Source organism: Mirounga leonina, unplaced genomic scaffold (assembly GCF_011800145.1).
Source record: "Mirounga leonina isolate KUSES-001 unplaced genomic scaffold, KU_Mleo_1.0 Mir_166, whole genome shotgun sequence".
NCBI classification, from domain to species: domain Eukaryota; kingdom Metazoa; phylum Chordata; class Mammalia; order Carnivora; family Phocidae; genus Mirounga; species Mirounga leonina.
Window position 1 is genome coordinate 139148 of NW_023270418.1, and position 21733 is coordinate 160880.

Sequence of the window (21733 nt, forward strand, 5' to 3'; positions counted from 1 at the left end):
TTGTGTTAGATCTATAGATTAATTTGGAGATTGTATCTGAACACTATTAAGTCTTCCAGTCCATGAATATGGAATATCTCTATATGTATGTATGTCTTCTTTATTCTCTTTTAGCAATGTTTTGTAGTTTTCAGGGTATAGGTCTTACACAAATTTTATTAAATTATCCCTAAGCATTTCATATTTTTGATGCTATTATAAAAAAAGTTGTCTTTACATTTCATTTTCCCATTGATTATTGCTAGTGTCTAGAAATACTATTGTTTTTCTCATATTGACTTTGTATCTTGAAAATGTTGCTAAGTTCACTTAACTAATTCTAGTAATTTTATTCAAATTCTTAGGATATTCTGTGTATATTATCATGTCATCTGTAAACACAGTTTTATTAATTTTAATTCTTTCTTTCCAATTTGAAGACCTTTTTATATTCTTGCCTCATTTCACTGGTTAAAACCTCCAATACAATGGTGAATGTAAATAATAATGAGATACAAATCAGCATGACTCTGGAGGCTTGCTTCCTTCCTCCTTTTGGTAGCTTAATTCAGCTCTATCAGCTGAAGTGAGTCAGCTTGTGGAGAGACAGCAAGGCCTTACACTGGTACCAGCATTCCTGGCATGCACAGTTCTTTCTGGGGCCCTTGGTGTGTAGACCTTGGTCCTAGAAATACATACTTCTTACCATTGTTGCTAGACCCAGATATTCCTTGATAAATTTCTTGTTACTTAAGGAAACTAAGTGTTCCTTTCCCCCTCCAAAGCTAATTTAAAGATACGTAACATTGTGGTGGTGGGACTTGTCCTTGCTCTTGGAGGAGTTTCTAGAGAACACCCAGCTTTCTAGCCAAAGGAAGCTCCTCTGCACTTGGCTATATTGTGTACAGAGGATCTCTGCCTAACCTATGCTGTGGAATAATGAAAGTTCAGTGTACACAGTGTGGTTCCTTATTTCTCTGCTTCTAAGATTTTCTCCAGTAAACACTATTTATATCTCTATCCTCTGGTGTTAGTGGCATGTGTCACCCTTGCCCAAGTATTGAGAGGGCACGTACTCGATTAATTCTTTTTCTTGTGGGGAAAACATTTAGTCTTTAATCATCGAGTATGATGTTTAATGTGAGTTTTTTATGAAATTCCCTTCGTTTCATAGTTGCAGAAAATTGTTTTTTAATTTAATTTTATTTAAAGATTTTATTTATTTATTTATTTGACAGAGACACAGCGAGAGAGGGAACACAAGCAGGGGGAGTGGGAGAGGGAGAAGCAGGCTTCCCATGGAGCAGGGAGCCCGATGCGGGACTCTATCCCAGGACCCTGGGACCATGACCTGAGCCGAAGGCAGACGCTTAACGACTGAGCCACCCAGGCACCCCTGATTTTTTTCTTAAAGATTTAATTAATTATTTTTTTTAAAGATTTTATTTATTTATTTGACAGAGAGAGAGACAGCTAGAGAGGGAACACAAGCAAGGGGGAGTGGGAGAGGGAGAAGCAGGCTTCCCGCCGAGCAGGGAGCCCGATGCGGGGCTCGATCCCAGGACCCTGGGATCATGACCTGAGCCGAAGGCAGACGCTTAAAGACTGAGCCACCCAGGCGCCCCTTAATTAATTAATTTATTTAGAGAGAGCCCACTTGAGCAGGGGGGATGGGCAGAGGGAGAGGGAGAGAGAGAATCTTAAGCAGACTTGCTCAGCAGGAAATTGGGGCTCAATGCAGAGCTTGATCCCAGGACCCTAAGATCATGACCTGAGCTGAAATCAAGAGTGTGACGCTCAACTGGCTGAGCCACCCAGGCGCTCCAGAAAGTTTTTTTTTTTTTAATTCATTAATGAATATTGAATTTTGTCATTCACATCTGCATATGGCCCTGATCATGCATGTGGCCTTATTCTGGTAGGAGATGCTGATAGATTAGATGAGGCTGTGGTGAGGGAGAGGCAAAATCTAAGTGTGCTTAAGAAGGTAGAATTAATTTACTGCTTATTTAATACAGATAGGTACATTATCTCAAAAGAGGGCTTTTTTTGTTTTAAAATTCTTATCATGAATAATTTAACCTTTTTAACACCTATGGGAGAGATAATCCTTATTTGTTTGTTGACTTGCTTCACTTTGAACTCTGTAATGAATCTGTATTTGATTTTAAGACAGTTTATCTAGGGGTGCCTGGGTGGCTCAGTTGGTTAAACATCCAACTCTTGAGCTCAACTCAGGTCTTGACCTCTCAGGGTCATGAATTCAAGCCCCACATTGGGTTCCATACTTGGCATGGAGCCTACTTAAAAAAAATAAATAAATAAAAGTAAAAAATACAATTTATCTATTTAGAAAAGAAAATTGTAGAAGGAAGTTACCATTAATTTTTTTCTAACAAATTATTCCTCCTAGTGGATATTTTGACATATGTGGTCTGGAAGCTAAGTGGCTTACCTGCAACTCGTGTAATTGGAAGTGGTTGTAATCTAGACTCTGCCCGTTTCCGTTACCTAATTGGAGAGAAATTGGGTGTCCATCCCACAAGCTGCCATGGTTGGATAATTGGAGAACATGGTGATTCTAGTGGTAAGTAGAAACCTATTATCATAATGTAATCATACTTCTTATCTCTAATCATGCTTATTTTCTTTAAAGTATATTTTTTTCTGATATTAATATAGCTACATAACTTTCATTTTGTTGGTATTGCCCTGGTGTATCTTTTTCTATTCCTATACTTTGTCTTCTGTTCATGGATTTAGCTATCTCTCATAAAATATTGCACATAACATATAGCTGTTTTAAAAGTCAATGAGTGTTTCTCTTATCTGGAGAACTTTAACTTAGTGTGACTTTTATTTATTTATTTATTTATTTATTTTTTAAAGATTTTATTTATTTATTCATGAGAGACAGAGAGAGAGAGAGAGAGAAGCAGAGGGAGAAGCAGGCTCCCAAGGAGCAGGGAGCCCGATGCGGGACTCGATCCCAGGACCCTGGGATCATGACCTGAGCTGAAGGCAGACGCTTAACCCTCTGAGCCACCCAGGTGCCCTTAGTGTGATTTTTAAACAGCAGCATTATTAAGATATAATTCACATACTATAAAATTCATCCATTTAAAGTGTGTAATTCACTGGATTTTAGTGTAGTCAAAGAGTTGTGCAACCATTACTACAAGATAATTACAGAACATTTTCATCACCCCAAAAAGAAACTCCCATTCCTGTGCTCACACCCACCCCAGGCCCAGGCAGCCACTAACCTACTTTCTGATTTATTTATTTCAGATTTTTCATGTAAGTAGAATTATATAATATGTGGTTTAAACTATTACTTAGGCCACATGAACCTTTTTCTTTTCTGGACTTAAACATTTAATATCTGCTGTACAGTAGAACTTTCTACTTTTTTTTTTTTTTTTTTAAGATTTTTATTTATTTATTCATGAGAGACAGAGAGAGAGAGAGGCAGAGGGAGAAGCAGGCTCCCAAGGAGCAGAGAGCCCGATGCGGGACTCGATCCCAGGACCCTGGGATCATGACCTGAGCCGAAGGCAGATGCTTAACTATCTGAGCCACCCAGGCGCTCCGAACTTTCTGCTTCTTACAATGTTCTCTAATTGTGTCATACATGCAAATCTTTCCATAATGTCAATAAACCCATTTTATAGGGAATAAGGACCATTTGTTCATTCATTCAATTGTTCATTAATTCAAAACATTTAATGAGCCCTTCTATTTTCCTTGTATTTCAAGGGTCATAGTATAATAAATATTTTTTAAACCATGATAAAATTTATGGTATACTTTAAAACATTTTTTCACTTAAGTATATATAACATATGCAGAAAAATTATACAGAATATAAATTTATAGCTCAATAAATCATCAAATAGTGAACACATCTGTGTAATTACCACTCTGGTAAATGCACTTTCTGCTCTGGTATGCACTTACCACTCTGGTAAAAGACACTTTCATGACCTCTCTCAATTACTGTCCTTCCTTTTCCCAAGCTAAACTTCTCATATCATAGTGTTTTACTTTTAAAAATAAATGCTTTTGATTTGATTTGGATAAATATTTGTTTCACCAGTGCCTTAATTTGACCCTTCTTAACTCAGTTCTCCCTCCTCAAAGTCATTAAAAATAATTTTCCTAGGTATGTTTTAATGTCTCACATTTAATATTCCAGAATTTTATTTTTTATAAAGTAGTATATTCTGATTAGTATTGATTTGAATATATTTATTATTCTATTTAGCGAGATTTTCTTTTGTTTCTTTTTTCTTCTCTGCTTTCTACTGGATCATTTAAACTTTCTTTAATTTCCTCTACTACTTTGGATTATACACTCACTTTGTAAGTGGTCTGTATTCATACTTGACCTCAAAATAATTAGTGTGTTTATTCTTCTTTGGAATAATACATAGAACTTAGAATGTATTAAGTTTGATTGGCCTTGTTCTCTCACATATGTAATTACGGTTGACCCTTGAATGACATGGAGGTTAGGGGTTCCAATCCCCACACAGCTGAAAATCTGTGTATAACTTTTGACTCCCCCAAAATTTAATTCTAATAGCCTACTGTTGGCTGGAAGCCTTAGTGATAACATAAACAGTTAATTCAATCAAAGTATGTTATATATATTATATGCTATTTTCTTTATAATAATACATGGTTCATCTGCAAGTTTTTTTCAAATCTCCAAATTTGCACATCTCCAAAACATTTTCCAGTATACTTATTATACTTATATTAATGTATAAGTGGACTCACACAGTTCAAACCTGTGTGTTCAAGGGACAACAGTATTAACTACTTTTTTGGTTCCATTCTGTTTTCATATCCCCAAACTAATTATTACTATTTAAGTATAATACCTGTCTGGATTTGTGTACATGTTTGCCAGTTGTATTGCTTATCTTTATTTCCTGTGTCTAACTCCTTCCCCTGGATTCAATTCTTTCTTCCTGAAGTATATCCTGTCAGTTGTGTTTATGTGAAAGTGTTTTAGTTTCACCTCATTTTGAATGACAGTTTAACTAATATAAGATTTTAGGTTGACAGTTATTCCCTGTCAGCTCTTTGTTACTGTTGAGTAGTATTTGTTGCTCTTTTCCTTCTAGTTGCTTATGATAGTTTATCTTATCCTTTTCTTTGTGGATTCTGTAGTTCCATCTTGCTTTAAATGCCTCCTATACCACACAATTATAAATAACTTCTACTACATATTTTTTGAAATTTTATTTTATTATGTTAGTCACCATACATTACATCATTAGTGTTTGATGTAGTGTTCCATGCTTCATTGTTTGCATATAACACCCAGTCCTCCATTCAATACGTGCCCTCCTTAATACCCCTCACCGGGCTAACCCATCCCCCCACCCCCCTCCCCTCTGAAACCCTCAGTTTGTTTCCTGGCATCCATAGTCTCTCATGGTTCGTCTTACATATTTTTCTAATACTTTATAATTTTGGTTTTTTACATTTCTTTCTTTTGTCCATTTTAAACTTATTTTTATATATGTGTAAGGTAGTAACCTAACTTTATAATATAAACCCATTGAACTCAAAGAATTGATGCAGTACTGGAAAGAAGAGTTTATTCTGAGATATATTTCTTTTAGTGCCTTTGTGGAGTGGGGTGAATGTTGCTGGTGTTGCTCTGAAGACTCTAGACCCTAAATTAGGAACTGATTCAGACAAAGACCAGTGGAAAAATATCCATAAACAAGTTGTTGAAAGGTAACAGTACTCATTCAATGTCTCAGTGCCTTAATAATCAGTCTTAAGAATTAGTTTCACAGACAAAAAGTATATATTGATCTTTGCCTTTTGTAAGATATAAATAACTCTAACCTTCTGAAAATCCCCAAATTCAGACTTATATTATGCATAGCTTTCTTCGGGGGTCATTTTTTAAAAGGAAAATCTGCTTATCATTTCACAAGAACTCATATGTGTTGGAGGGTAATATAGCATAGTGATTATGATCATGAACTTTGGAACCAGGTTGCTCTTGTTTCCCTTGCCTTTGGTGATGTGTCCAGGAAGATGTTGCTGTGGCTGAGGTCGAAGAGGTTTCTGCCCGTGTTCTCCTCAAGATTTTGATGGATTCATGTTTCACATTTAGGTCTTTGATCCATTTTGAGTCTATTTTTGTGTGTGGTGTAAGGAAATGGTCCAGTTTCATTTTTTCTGCAGGTGGCTGTCCAGTTTTCCCAATACCATTTGTTGAGGAGACTGTCTTTTTTCCATTGGACATTCTTTCCTGCTTTGTCAAAGATGAGTTGACCATAGAGTTGAGGGTCCATTTCTGGGCTCTCTATTCTGTTCCATTGATCTATGTGTCTGTTTTTGTGCCAGTACCATACTGTCTTGATGATGACAGCTTTGCAATAGAGCTTGAAGTCCGGAATTGTGATGCCACCAGCTTTGGTTTTCTTTTTCAACATTCTTCTGGCTATTCAGGGTCTTTTCTGGTTCCATACAAATTTTAGGATTATTTGTTCCATTTCTGTGAAAAAAATTGATGGTATTTTGATAGGGATTGCATTGAATGTGTAGATTGCTCTGGGTAGCATAGACATTTCACAATATTTGTTCTTTCAATCCATGAGCATGGGACGTTTTTCCATTTCTTTGTGTCTTCCTCAATTTCTTTAATGAGTATTCTATAGTTTTCTGAGTGCAGATCCTTTGCCTCTTTGGTTAGGTTTATTCCTAGGTATCTTATGATTTTGGGTGCAATTGTAAATGGGATCGACTCCTTCTTTTTTTTTAAAGATTTTATTTATTTGAGAGAGAGAGAGCACATGAGAGGGGTGAGGTCAGAGGGAGAAGCAGACTCCCTGCTGAGCAGGGAGCCCGATGCGGGACTCGATCCTGGGACTCCAGGATCATGACCTGAGCCGAAGGCAGTCACTTAACCAACTGAGCCACCCAGGCACCCGGGATCGACTCCTTAATTTCTCTTCCTTCTGTTTCGTTTTTGGTATATAGAAATGCAAGTGATTTCTGTGCATTGATTTTATATCCTGCCACTTTACTGAATTCCTGTATGAGTTCTAGCAGTTTTGGGGTGGAGTCTTTTGGGTTTTCCACGTAAAGTATCATATCATCTGCAAAGAGTGAGAGTTTGACTTCTTCTTTGCCGATTTGGATGCCTTTTATTTCTTTTTGTTGTCTGATTGCTGAGGCTAGGACTTCTAATACTATGTTGAATAGCAGTGGTGATAGTGGACATCCCTGCCGTGTTCCTGACCTTAGGGGGAAAGCTGTCATTTTTTCCCCATTGAGAATGATATTCGCTTTGGGTTTTTCATAGATGGCTTTTATAATGTTGAGGTATGTACCCTCTATCCCTACACTGTGAAGAGTTTTAATCAAGAAAGAATGCTGTACTTTGTCAAATGGCTTTTTCTGCATCTATTGAGAGTATCATATGGTTCTTGTCCTTTCTTTTATTAATGTAGTATATCACATTGACTGATTTGTGGATGTTGAAGTAAACTTGCAGCCCAGGAATAAATCCCACTTGGTTGTGGTGGATAATCCTTTTAATGTACTGTTGGATCTCATTGCTAGTATCTTGGTGAGAATTTTTGTTTTCTATATGCCTTACAGCTTATTGTTCCTCATTTCCTGTATTATTGTCTTCTTTTGTGTTTAGTTGATTTTTTTGTAGTGAAATATTTAAATTTCTTCTGTATATATTCTATAACTATTATAGTTATTTTCTTTTTGGTTACCATGGGTATTACACTTAGCATCCTAGTATTATAACACACTTATTTGAATTTGTACCAGCTTAACTTCAGTAACATACAAAAACTCTGCTCCTTTACAGCTCCATCCTCACCCCTTTTGATTATCGATTTCAAAAATAACATGTTTGGGGCGCCTGGGTGGCTCAGTCGTTAAACGTCTGCCTTTGGCTCAGGTCATGATCTCAGGGTCCTGGGATCAAGCCCCGCATCGGGCTCCCTGCTCAGCGGGAAGCCTGCTTCTCCCTCTCCCACTTGCCCTGCTTGTGTTCCCTCTCTTCCTGTGTATCTCTGTCAAATAAATAAATAAAATCTTTTTAAAAAATTACATGTTTGTACATTGAATGCCCCCCCAAAAAACTAATAATTCTTTTAACTGCATCAGTCTTTTAGACTTGAAAACAGGAATTACAAACTAAAGTCACAATAATACTATCTTTTTGATTGCTTTTTAAAAAATGTATTGGTCTGTTAAATTATTCCAAAAACAAAAAAGTAGAATTGCAACTACTGTTACCAGTATTACTAGCTTTTTATAATTTTGCCTGTGCATTTTCCTTTATTGAGATCTTTATCTTTTCATATGGCTTTGAGTTACTGTTCACTTTACCCTGCAGAATTCCATTGAGTATTTCTTGCAGGTCAGGTCTAGTGGTGATGACTCCCCCAGCTTCTGTGTCTTTGGGGATATCTTAATTTCTCCCTCACTTTAGAAGGACAGTTTGCCAAATATAAAATACAAGATCCTTTGTTGACAGTTTTTTTTTTCTTTTAGTACTTTGAATGTATTTGCCCACTGCCTTCTGGACTCTAAAGTTTCTAATGAGAAATCTGCTAATAATCTTATTGTTTACTTTTCTTCAATGTTTTTTCTTTCTGTTCCTCAGATTCAGTAATTTCCATTGTTCTACCTTTAAGTTTGCTGATTCTTTCTTCTGCTTGTTCAAGTCTGCCTTTGAATCCCACTAATGAATTTCTCATTTTAGTTATTATGCTTTTAAGCTCTAAAATTTTTTGGGGGGTGGTTCTTCTTACGTTTTCTTTTAAAAAAAAAATTTCCATTTTGTTCATTCACCATTTTCTTGACTTAATCCACATCTCCTTTATTTCTTTGAGCATCTTGAAGATAGTTACTCTAAAGTCTTTGTCTAATAGATTTGCCATCAGGTCTTTCTTAGGGACGGTTTCTGTTGATTAATATTTTTCCTTTGAATGGGCCATACTTTTCTATTTCTCTGAATACTTTGTGATTTTTTCGTTGAAAACTGGATATTTGAATCTAATAATATAGTAACTCTGGAAATCAGATTCTTTTCCTTCCGAGGGGGTGTGTGTGTGTGTGTGTGTGTGTGTGTGTGTGTGTGTGTTGAAGGCTGTCTCCATGCCAAGGATCAGCCTGAGGTATAATCTTAAGGTCTTTTAGGTCTATTCTGAGCCTATGCCTTTTCCTGGTCATGCATGGTTACTTTCTAATTTTCCCCCATATATACAATTGATTTTTTACATTCTAGTCTTTAATATCTGGCTCCCAGTAAGAGAAAAAGAGAAAAATAAAGGGAATGGGGAGTGGATGCTTTCCTTTTAAATTTCCTGGAGATCTCTTTAGCTAGATGGGAAGGGGATGCAATGATGGGGGGGGGGGGGGACAACAACAATGGCTGCCCTTCTTTTTCTTAAAAAAAAAAAAAAGAATCCTGGTGCTTCCTACTTCACCATCTTTTCAGAATCCTCCAGTGCTTAACTTTTTTTTTTTTTTTTAAAGATTTTATTTATTCACTTGACAGAGAGAGACACAGCGAGAGAGGGAACACAAGCAGGGAGAGTGGGAGAGGGAGAAGCAGGCTCCCCACTGAGCAGGGAGCCCGATGCGGGACTCGATCCCAGGACCCTGGGATCATGACCTGAGCTGAAGGCAGCCGCTTAACCGACTGAGCCACCCAGGTGCCCCAAGTGCTTAACTTTTTTTAACCTAAAAAATTTTTTGTACAAAAGCATACCCAAAGTCATCTTCCTAGATAGCCCTGCCTTTTTGGAAAGGATCCATACCTACTGTTAACCTTCTACCTATGATACCTCCCCATGACCTTAGGTAATTATCTTTGTATCATATATTCCTCAGAGTTCCTTTGACAAACATGTCTTTGGTATTTTATACATAGAAAAAGACAAGCTAGTATACCCCTAACCACCAGGATCTATACAATAGGTAACCAAAATCACTCACAGATGTTTTGGTAATCCTTAGCTAATTGGACTATCCTATTTTCCAATTTTATTTACTATCACCTTATTAAATGTACTGAGAGACTCATTTAATTGTGTATTTGATATTTCTAAAGCAAATTTATTTCCTCTTCTGGCCAATTTATTTCCACAGAGATTACATCGATTGGGAGTTTTAGGTAAATTTCCCCAACTATCTTTCCACTTTGGTAATTGTTATTGGTATTTCGTTTTCTTTCTTTCGTTCTTTTTTTTTTTTTTAAGAGAGAGCAGCCATGTGTGGGGGGAGGGGGCAGAGGGAGAGTGAGAGAGAGAATCTTAAGCAGGCTCCACGCCCAGCACGGAGTCTGACTCAGGGCTCGATCTCACAAACCTGAGATCATGACCTGGGCCAAAATCAAGAGTTGTATGCTTAACCACCTGAGCCACCCAGGCGCCCCTCATTTTCTTAAATTTTCTTAAGGGAACCTACAAACCTTTGTTATACCAAATAGCTTTAGATAAGAGATTAAGTTAATGCCTAGCAAAAAACACCTATGTTAATATTATAGTAGCATTTCCTATCCTTCTCAACACAAGTGTCCTTTACCCATATACCATATATTTCCAGATATAGGGGCCATTAGAGGCCATTTTCCAGTAAATGCAGGAACGACCTGATCTGGAGGCAGAACTACAACCCAGCCACTAAGGAACATGTTTTAACCAATTTAACCAATTTAAATGTTGCAGGGATGTTACAGTATTGGCTGTACAGTATTTGTCTTCCCAATTCCTAATCATTGCACCACAGTGAATGTTAGTTTCTTTCTAATTTAAAGTATGGTATCTAATTTATTTTTTTTATATATATATTTAAAGATTTTATTATTTGACAGAGAGAGAGACAGTGAGAGAGGGAACACAAGCAAGGGGAGTGGGAGAGGGAGAAGCAGACTCCCCGCTGAGTAGGGAGCCTGATGCCGGGCTCGATCCCAGGACCCTGGGATCATGACCTGAGTCGAAGGCAGACGCTTAACGACTGAGCCACCCAAGCGCCCCTAAAGATTTTTTTTTTTTAAGATTTTATTTATTTATTTGACAGAGACAGAGACAGCGAGAGCCGGAACACAAGCGGGGTAAGGGGGAAGAGGGAGAAGCAGGCTTCCCGCTGAGCAGGGAGCCTGATGTGGGACTTGATCCCAGGACTCTGGGATCATGACCTGAGCCGAAGGGAGCCACTTAACAACTGAGCCACCCAGGCGCCCTATGATATCTAATTTAAATAATGAGTAAGACCACATTTTCCACTGAAGTCCTGTGTGATTTGAATAACAAATATTGCAACACAATACAGATCGGTACTCATTCCAATTAGTCCTCCCAACAATGCAGTGTCCAAATTAAATTATTTGCCCCTTGGTCATTTAGCAGAGGATCTATAATTATAAGAGTCCTCAGGATGCTGCTGGTCTTTATCTAAAAACAACTCAACTCTTATGTTATAGCTTCTGATTTTCCAGTGGCTAACCAACAACTGCAGGGGAGTGACATCATGATTTAATAGGATGTCCTTCCAGGTTTTTAATAGAGCAATCAGTTTTTGTCTTAAGAAGTAGCCTTAAAACTGCTTGTTCTATTTGCTCCCCTTACCTTTCTTTTTATACCAGCAGTTTTATTTTCATTAGGATGGATAATAACAACTAAAGGATTATATTTTTAGCCATTTTTTTTCTCAACCCTTTTCTCTTTGTCAGTCCGTTTTGTTAATTCCTGAGAGGGTGGATCTGTCATCCAGATTCCACCGGTAAGATTTTTCCCTAGTTATCTACTGCAGAGCTTTCTTCAACTCCTACATCATCGTTCAATCAATCACTAGGCAGCAGAGTCTCCCTCTCTTTCCTTTTACTTAACCCACAGAGTCTTGGTCATATTGAATTGAGAGTCTGAAAGTTAATCCTCAATTTGACAGCAATCCGTATGCCCTCTAACTGTGCCCCTGATTTTAGATTGACATTCAAATCATAGCATACTACAATGATTACAGTCCAGTCTCAACTATCCTGTGCTGAGGTGGTCTTATCTTTTGCTACCAAGTGTGTTGTGTGCAGTCCTTGGGACTTGAAACTGTACCTACATAGTTGTAAGACCACCTGATATGAATAATGATGCCAAACGTTCCTTTTTCTGTTCTGGATCCTTTTCTCAGAACTAAATAAGCTCATTGCTAAGTTAAAACCTCTTTATTCTTTGCCTTTGACTATCAATCCAAATCTATTGGTGGCAATGCAGAAATATAACACATATTTATCGTAGAAAATAAGAAAATTCAGAGAAGTGTAAAGAAGATAATATCACTTGTAATATCACTTAAAAATAATCACTGTTAGTAACTTTGTGGATTGATGCAATTCTAAAGTTTTTATAAATATGAATGATGTTTTTTACGAGCCTGAGATAAGAAATTGCATAATGTTTAGGACTGTGCCTTTTTCCTTTGAAAATATATCATGAACATTTTCCCATATTTTCATGTATTGTTGATTTAACGATTTATTCTTATGAAAAATATGTATACATGGCTTATAATTATGTAAAGTTACATTGGCACCCTAGTAACAGTTGTAAGTGGTCTGCAAGGTGTATATGCTAACCTTCAAGATGACTGGATTCTGTGTTTGGATACTTAAGCAACAATAACAAAAATTTAAAAAATTTTCATCTTTAGTGGCACGTATGCCCTAGTATTCTGCCTTTATGATAAGAGAAGGGTGGGTTAATTATTATTTAAAGTGAATAATGAAGTTTATGAAAATAGTATAGAAACTTTTATTGCCTATTCATAAATAATTTCTAGAAGAAATCTCTGGGAGTGGCATTGACATATAGGTTACTTCAAAATGGATGCTTGAAAAATAATATGTTTTCTCTGAATTGATTTGCCATGAATTTGATTTTCTTACTTTCTACAACCATAGTGCCTATGAGATTATCAAGCTGAAAGGGTATACCTCTTGGGCTATTGGACTGTCTGTGACAGATCTGGCAGGATCAATTTTAAAAAATCTTAGGAGAGTGCATCCAGTTTCTACTATGGTTAAGGTAGGCTTAAATTATCTCTTCATTTATCATCTTTTCTTTAATATGTGTTGAGTCCCTACTATGTGCCAGGCATATATACATTATACAGGCATTGAGGATATAGTGGAGAGCAAAAAAGGTCCTGACTTCATGAAATTCAATTAAAGAAATGGACTTAATAAAATAATTATAAAAGTAAATTATATAATAACAAATTATGATAAGTGCTATGATGAAAAACTACCAAGTACTTAAGAGTATACAAGAAGAGAATTTAAATACCCTGGGTAGAAGCATGGGTGATGGTAAGGGAAGACTTCCTAAGGAAGTAAAATGTGACCAATTCTGAATAATGAGTAGGAGTTAATTTGGAAGGCTGGACAGGCAGAGGGAACACATGTACAGAGGAATGGAGGTAGATATAAGTAGAGGGCACTTGTGGATCTGAATAAAAGGTCAGTTGTTGAAATGCAGAGATTGAAGGGAAGTGCATGGTGAGGCTGAAGAAGTAAGCAGCGTTCGGCCACTGAAAGCCTTATAAAAGGATTTGGGTCCTTACCATAAGGGCTATGGAAAGCCACCAAAAGAATTTAAGCAAGGGACTGGCAAGTTTTCATGTTAAAAATATTTCTATGCCTGTGATAGAGGGAACAGATTTGAAAGGGACAAGAGTGGACATGTGGAAACTTGTCAAGAAGATGAACAGTAGTCCAGAATAGAAAGGATAGTAGTAGAGGTGAAGAGAAGGGGATGAATTTGAGAGACACTGTATTTAGGAGGTAACATTTATAGGACTTGGTAACGGAATGAAGTGGGAAATAAGGAAATGAAAGGTCATTTGTAGGTTTCTATTTTGCACCATTATATAGGTAGTGATATCCACTGAGGAAGGGAATTCTCAAGGAGAATCAGATTTAAAGATCATGTTTGCAGTTATGGACAAGTTGAATTTAATGCGCCTTTGCAATATCCGAGGGGAAATAGGCAGTTGGGTACAAGCTTCTGGAACTTGTAAAAGAGTTTTAGGTTGGAGTTCTAAGTGTGAGTCAGTTTGGAGAGAGACATTCCTGAAAGGGAAAGAGAAGTTCTGTCAACAACAACAACAACAACAACAACAACAAAGAGATGCTGGACAAGTGCAGACAACAGATACCCATTACACTTGGTAACAGCAGCTGGGAATTTTAATGAGCTTGCCTAAGGAGAGTATAATAAAATGAGAAGACAGACTGAGATTGAATCTTGAGGAATTCCAGTGTTGAAATTTGAGTTTATAGTGTGAGTCCACAAAGTGACTAAGAAGTGGTGGCCAGACAGTTAAAAGAAAAACCAAGAGAAAAGAATGTGGATTCATGGTAACCAAGAGAGAGGAGGATGCTTTAAAGATGAAAGAATTGGTTTTCTGTTGCTTGATGTTGAGAAGTCATTTAAATTAGGTTTAAAAATGTCAGGAAGATAAAGTGACGGAGGTCATGGATAACCTTAGCAGGACCTGTTTAATGAAGTAATAGGAATGAAAGCCTGATTGGAATACACTAGGGTTTTCTTAACCTCGGCACTGTTGACTTTGGGCCCCATAGCTCTTCATTGTTGTTGGAGGGCTCTCCTGTGCATTGTGGAATGTTAGCAGCATCCCTGGCCTCTACGTGTTAGATGCCAGTAGCATACCCTCTTTCCCCAGTTTTGACAGTCAAAAATGTCTCCAGATATTGACAAATTGTCCCTTTGGAGAGTCCCTTGAGAACTTTTGAGGAAATTAAGACAAGTATAAACAGCTCTTTTGAGGTATTTGGCTGTGAAGGTAAGGAAAGAGAGTAGTAGTAATTGGAGAGGAAAATCAACGTCAGGCAAGTCTGTGTTTTTTTTTTTTAAGATAAGATGCTGATAATAAAAGAAGATATTGAAGATAGAAGTAAATAAGCAGAGGGGGTGGGATCCAGAGCATAGATGAAGGTATTAGTCTTAGAAAGGAGGAGAGAGAGCCAGTTGTTTTAACAGGAGATAATAGAGGATAGGCAGTGAATCATGTAGATTTGTAAGTTTGGCATTGGATGCATCTGAGAGACAAAATCACCTACTGAGAATCAGGGGATGTATAGAGAAGTCAGATGTTTGAGAAGATTTGAAATCATCTTTGTAGATAGTGAGAAATAGAATTTGACCCCCAAAAAAGCAGAATTGCTGTTAGGTGGAGGCTTATTTGAGGTTGGTATGAATTAACTAATTAATTAAGATTAATTTTAATGTAAGTTAAAGATTAACTTTATTCTGTAGTTTTCTCCAGGGATCTGAGCACAGGAATGGAGAGAGAAGATAGCTGAATTTATCTGGGCATGGGTTTTACTTGCTGGAGCATGAAAAGGGGAGGTGGGGGAGAAAGTAGAAGGGAGGGATGGAGGAGGTGTAGCTTTTGGCTTATATACATGTTAATAATGGGTTTGACTTTCTGCTAAAGGGTCACAGACAAAATTCAAGAGCTTGGCCCTTAAATATGATCTGCGTACAAATGAATAAATTATAAGAGGAAAATGAATAATAAGGAATTTAAGAAATATTTATAAACTGAAAATTAAAATAGGGCAGAGGGTCTTAGTCTATGGTGAAAGGGTTATAGGATGAATCATGGGATCTAAGTTGGATAGGGAGGAACCCTCTAACAAGGTCCACAGTAGAATCCTTGGGGTGGAAAGAGAAGGTTCTATGAGCTGAAGAAGTCAAGGGACTTGGTTATGGTTAGTTTATCCACATGGACAATGAAGTCACCAAGGTTAATCGTAGAAGTTGGGACAGAGAGGAAAGATTGTAAGCTAGGTGTCAGTCTTTTATGAATGAGATGGAGTAACCAAGAGATTAGTAAATGGTCATTAGTAGATGAGCTACAAAAAATAGGGGGAATGTTGAGAGTAGGGGACTAATGGTTTGAAAGAGGCAATGAGTACAGAATGAGTACACCCCTCCTTTTTGAGGATATGCAGGGGATATGGGAGAATAAGCAATTACCCCAAGGGTGCTCCTGAGGCAATGTCAGGGAGGTGTCAAATGCTCTGAGAAGAGACTGAGAATGAGTAATATGGGAATTTCATAGTTTTTACTGTACAAATCAGTGAACAAGTTTTATTTTTTTATTAACATATAATGTATTATTTGTTTCAGGGGTATAGGTCTGTGATTCATCAGTCTTACACAATTCACAGCGCTCACCATAGTACATACCCTCCCCAGTGTCCATCACCCAGCCATCCCATCCCGCTCAGCCCCCTCCACTCCAGCAACCCTCAGTTTGTTTCCTGAGATTAAGAGTCTCTTATGGTTTGTCTCCCTCTCTGGTTTCATCTTGTTTTATTTTTCCCTCCCTTCCCCTATGATCCTCTGCCTTGTTTCTCAAATTCTACATATCAGTGAGATCATATGATAATTATCTTTCTCTGACTGACTTATCTCGCTTAGCATAATACCCTCTAGTGATAAGTTATATTTTATAGGAAAACTTAAATATTTGACATTAAGAGCATAATCATTCATATACTCTTATATTTTTTTACCCCAGTTATTTCAATTTTATTTATATTTCAGCAAATAAATAAGGTACACAGTTTATGTCATATTAATATATTGCTGGATTTAAAAAAAATATATAGGGAATTCTTTTTTTTTTTTAAAAGATTTATTTATTTGAGAGAGCGAGAATGAGAGAGAGAGAGAGTACATGGGGGGGGGGTGTTAGAGGGAGAAGCAGGCTCCTCGCCAAGCAAGGAGCCCGATGCGGGACTTGATCCAGGGACTCCAGGATCATGACCTGAGCCGAAGGCAGTCGCTTAACCAACTGAGCCACCCAGGCGCCCTAGGGAATTCTTTTTAAATAGCCTTTCCTCATTTTATGGCCAGTCCCGTAGCAAATGAGAGCCAATTTTAGTGTATTCAGGGGTCATATTGTCAACCAGGCATGAAGCTTAAAGAAAAGAGGGGGCTGGGTAGCAGGTCATGGTCAGTACATAGGACCAGGCAGGGCCAGGCCCCAGGGGCCAGGACCCTTATTTCCAGCCCACCTAGCAGACCCCAGATGGCATGATGGGATGGATATACATTCTCCAATTCTAGTCCAAGAAGCCCCTTCTAGAAGACAGACAGAGGAAGCAGAGGGGAAACAAATTCCCAAAACACTAACAGGGAAGCAGAGGCGCTTCCTCCTCAGCCACAGTGGCCTTGTTTCTGATGCCACCCAATCCCTAGCAACTCATACTGAAGCTCCAAAAGTTACACAGAGGTGGCAACAGAATGACCAAGGGCAGGAAAGTCAAGGCAAGGTGAGTGTAACTGGAGCTGGAGCCTGGCTGGGAATGGAGTGTGGGCTGACAGTCTGGCAGGACTGTGGCCTTCCATGGCTAGGCATAGACTGGAGTGGCGGGAATATGAGTATAGGCTGGCAGGGGCCCTCAGAGGAAGACAGTGTGTGATGGCTGGTGTGATAGAGCTTTTGAGTTTGAATATAAAGTGCCTACCAAAATGAGGGAGGTGCACTGTGGTGGAGGGGTGGCCACAGTCCCTCTGTGGGAGACTAGAGTGAAACAGGAGCAGGGGGCGCACCCTGAGATCCTAGGAGAGCCCCAGAGATGGTGAGAGGGAAGCTTGGCTGAGTAGCTCCTGTGGGCTCTGAGCTGTTGTGGGAAGCTGGGAGGCAGCAGTCCAGAGTCAAGGAGCCTCTTCTTTCCCTCCATGCTAGTTCCTGGTAAATGTTTAATTATAAGGAAGGAAGGAGGAAGAACAAGACCATCCCACTGCCTCCTCCAACCCTAGACTCAACTCCAGGGGTAGAGAGGAAAGAGCAGAGTGGTGGAAGGCAGGGAGGTGTGAGGGGCCTACTGGGTCTTATCTTCCAGGGGGTAGTAGGAAGGTGGCAGAAATTGGTTTGTGGGCATGTAGGCCTTGTGTTTGTTGCCCAGGTCGTAATTGGTTCTGGCACCTGCTTCTGTGACCTTGGCTTCAGCTGCAGAAGTGGAGGGAACATTAGGGCTGCTGGCTGGAGACTCCAGGAGCCCAGAATAGGGTGGTGGCCATGGTTGCAACTATTCCATGTTCGTCATGGGAGGTCCTGGATAGAAGTCAGATGGAGTGGTAGATAGAAGTAGCCAGAAGGACAGGGGTACATTCCATTGGTAACTGGCAGGGAAAAGACAAAGGCCCTGCTAGGCATGTGAGAGTACCTAGAGGCTCCATTAGAGGCTTCACCTTTGGAGGACTGAGATGTCACCTGTAGCATCTATCGTCCGACTCAACGGTGCCTCTTGGTGTAAAGCTCAACTTATACAAAGCAGTCTTCCCAGCCACTTCCTGCTTCAGCCTTCACGGTTGTGTTGATGTAGTTTATACCAAACCCAGGCTGCTTGATTTTGCAGTCCTTTATCAGATAAAATGGCATCGTAAAGGATTGGATGGCATCTTTTCTTTGGACAGAAAAATGGAACTCGTAAGGGGTAAAGTAGATGGTGCCTTTATTGGTCCCTTTGAAGGCCTTTGGTATGTTCTTCATGTCCTTGAACACAAACTCTGCATAGACATAGGACATTAGCATCGGTATTAATTGCTCTGCCCCCTCTCTGATTCTAGTGAACTCCATGGTCTCCCTGGTATCCTCTTATTCTGAAGCTCTCTTGCATAACTGCTTTTCTATATCAGGTTACTGAACAATAATCTAATTTTGCCTTTTAGGGCTTATATGGAATAAAAGAAGAAATCTTTCTCAGTATCCCTTGTGTCTTGGGGCGAAATGGTGTCTCAGATGTTGTGAAAGTTAACTTGAATTCGGAGGAGGAGGCCTTTTTTAAGAAGAGTGCAGACACACTCTGGAATGTCCAAAAAGAGTTGATATTTTAAAGCCTCTTAATGTTCCACTGTTTTATAGAACAGAAGATATCAGACTGTATATTTTACATTTTAAAAGTATTTTAATCTGATCTGTAAAAAATAAAAAAATTGGAGACCCATGACATAATTTCAGTCCCTCAAGGCTCGGAAAAAGAAATGGTAAAGAGATTTCTCCTTTCTATGAATCTCTTAAAGCTCTGTTTTAATGATACCCAACCTATACAGATGCAAGTTTTACTTCTGAGGTATGTCATACATAAGAGTTGACTTCAAGTTTAGTAGAGTATGTATAACAACCCATTATAATATAAGACTTATGATTTTTCTCACAAAACAACCAGCACTTTTTCTAGTGTCAAAATTTCATTCTTCTATTAGGGCACAGGCATATTTACTTTATATTGCTTCATTAGCTTCATGTGTCTATGTATGACCTTTACTAAGTACTTATCTTTAAGACCATGTATATCAGAAGAAAACAGAAATAAAACTTTTATGGTATAAAAAAATTAAATGGAATGTCTTCAAACCTGTAATAATTATTCCAAATCACATTAACTCAAATAGTTGATTTGGTGTCTCTATTGAAATGCCACACAGGAAGCTTAGACCATTTTCTAGGTCATCTGTTGAGCAAACTACAGCTATGCTTGCTCTGTTATGGTTATGAGGTCAGTATGACATGATTTATGCCCTCAAGTATCTCACAGTATTTAGGGTACCTCAACTAATTGATTATTGACGTGCATGTATATGAGTGCATATATGTACTTCTGATTATATATACATATAGAACAAATATATATGAAATATTTCCTTGATTTCACAATTTAAGGCAGTTATAGGAAATACACAATTAAAACTAAGAAATCAGGACCAAAATAATTTATAATAGACTAGGACAGGATTAGTGACAAACATTAGAAGACAGATATGCAGGTCCTAAGGACTTACATGGCTCTAGTGGAGGGGCGCTCATTGGGCAGAGAGTCGCAGTTCATATTCTTATTCTTGCAGTCTGAATAGTTTTCATTCTAGTCCTCTCCCGCTGAGCATGATTAGTTTCCCATTATTCTTTTTCCTTGTTTCCTCTTCTCTTGAATGCACAAAACAGGATCATGAGAGAGTTTAGTTAGGATAGCAGGGATGGGGGAGTCTAATGTAGATTTTGCCTTTTTTTTTAAAGCTGTTCTTTGTACACCAAATTAAAACTTCATTTTAGGAAATCCTTGCAGATATTGAAAGGGTGCAAAATATAGTTTCTACAAGGAATATTCTAGGAAATAAAACTGCTCCACATGGTGTATTCTCAACAGCGGGCAATATCACCCCCAAGAGTGTAAAATTGGTTATGGGGGATTGGGGGAAAATATTAGATATTACAAGAGTTTCGCTCCCTAAAGTTCAACCCTACCAGACAAAATCTTATTCTTTATTTTTTTTTTTCAGATTTTATTTTTAAGTAATCTCTACACCCAACATGGGGCCTGAACTCACAACCCCGAGATCAAGAGTCGCTTGCTCCATGGACAGAGCTAGCCAGCTGTCCCTCTTATTCTTTAATATTTAATTGCATGTTGGGGGTGGGTGGAGCTGAATGATCGGCAGAGAAAGTCTAAAAAGGCCCTTGAGGGAGAGATAATGAAAAAAAGTTTGAGAAACACTGCTCTATTTCTTCTAAAAGAATTTGTCAGAGGTGTATTATGTATTATGATTTACAAATGAGTTAGAAAACAATTAGGTGGAACGTGGTGGGACAAGAGAACTAGAAACCTTGGTGTATCCCAAAGGATAAGAGGGGAATTTTGGATTCTGCATTTAACTACTTCATAAATAATGAGTTAAGCTTTCCCATCCACTAGTGGAAATGGTTATCAGCCCTGCACTGATCAAATTCTTAGGATTTCTATCTTATTTAAAAATCCCCTTTGCATAGAGGGTTTTAAAATTTTTACTCTCTCTGCTTTGGCTCACATTTGTGGGTGGTTAAAAGTAGCATGCAGATCTTTCTCCAGCTGCTCTGGGGAAAAGTTCCCAAGGGAGAGTCAAAAAGCCCTTATTGGATACATCCAGACAAGGTTTGGTTAGAAATAAATTTACTCGGGCTCTCCAGTGGATGAGTTCTGGGCAAACAGTACTCGGTTTGATAGCTGAGACTCTCTAGTTCATTGTTGTTTTTTACGATTTCATTTACTTATTTGAGAGAGAATGAGAGAGAGATCATGAGGGGGTGGGAGGGTCGGAGGGAGAAGCAGACTCCCCGCCGAGCAGGGAGCCCGATGCGGGACTCGATCCCGGGACTCCAGGATCATGACCTGAGCGGAAGGCAGTCCGCTCAACCAACTGAGCCACCCAGGCGCCCTTCTCTAGTTCATTGTTATCTTTTGCACCTCGAGCTCTTGGAGCCCAGGAGCCCAGGGAGCCTCCCGGAAGCCCGCCGACTACAGAAACCTCAGCCCTCCGCTGGTGCAGGTGATGAGCAGCCGGCGCAGGGGCAGGTGCAGTACCTCAGAGCCCGCCTCCTGGCCGATCCTCTGCTCCGGGTGTGCGCAGACCCCACGAGGGCCGCACGAGCTGGGCGGGGCCTCGCGCAGCCTCAGTAGCCAACGGTTTCCCCCCTTGCAGCCTCCGGCAGTTCTGCCCTTTTCCTCCCTTCTTTTCGTCTGCCTCCTGAGAGGGGGGCCACGTACTCGGCTGCTGGCGTCCTGCAGACCGGCTGGAGCGTGGGCGCCGCGGGAGCGAATTTCTTTTGCCTGAGGGTGGCTCTGTGCCCCTTGCAGACCGCACGCATCCCGGTCAGGGGCGGCTGGCCCTTCACCCGTGCGAGTGTG

At 39.1% G+C, this 21733-nt stretch overlaps 1 protein-coding gene and 1 pseudogene across 1 annotated transcript in view; one reads left to right on the forward strand and one right to left on the reverse strand.

Annotated features, from left to right (window-relative positions):
• Positions 1–18926, forward strand: part of LOC118015671 (L-lactate dehydrogenase C chain) — a 45511-nt gene extending 26585 nt beyond the window's left edge. Inside the window, exons 5-8 of the mRNA XM_035012423.1 lie at positions 2393–2566; positions 5619–5736; positions 12938–13061; positions 18747–18926. Of these exons, the coding sequence (XP_034868314.1) occupies positions 2393–2566; positions 5619–5736; positions 12938–13061; positions 18747–18911 (581 nt within the window). The 3' untranslated portion in view covers positions 18912–18926. The remainder of the gene's footprint in view (positions 1–2392; positions 2567–5618; positions 5737–12937; positions 13062–18746) is intronic.
• On the reverse strand, positions 16860–18767 carry LOC118015673 (annotated as a pseudogene).
• Positions 18927–21733: the final 2807 nt, after the last annotated feature.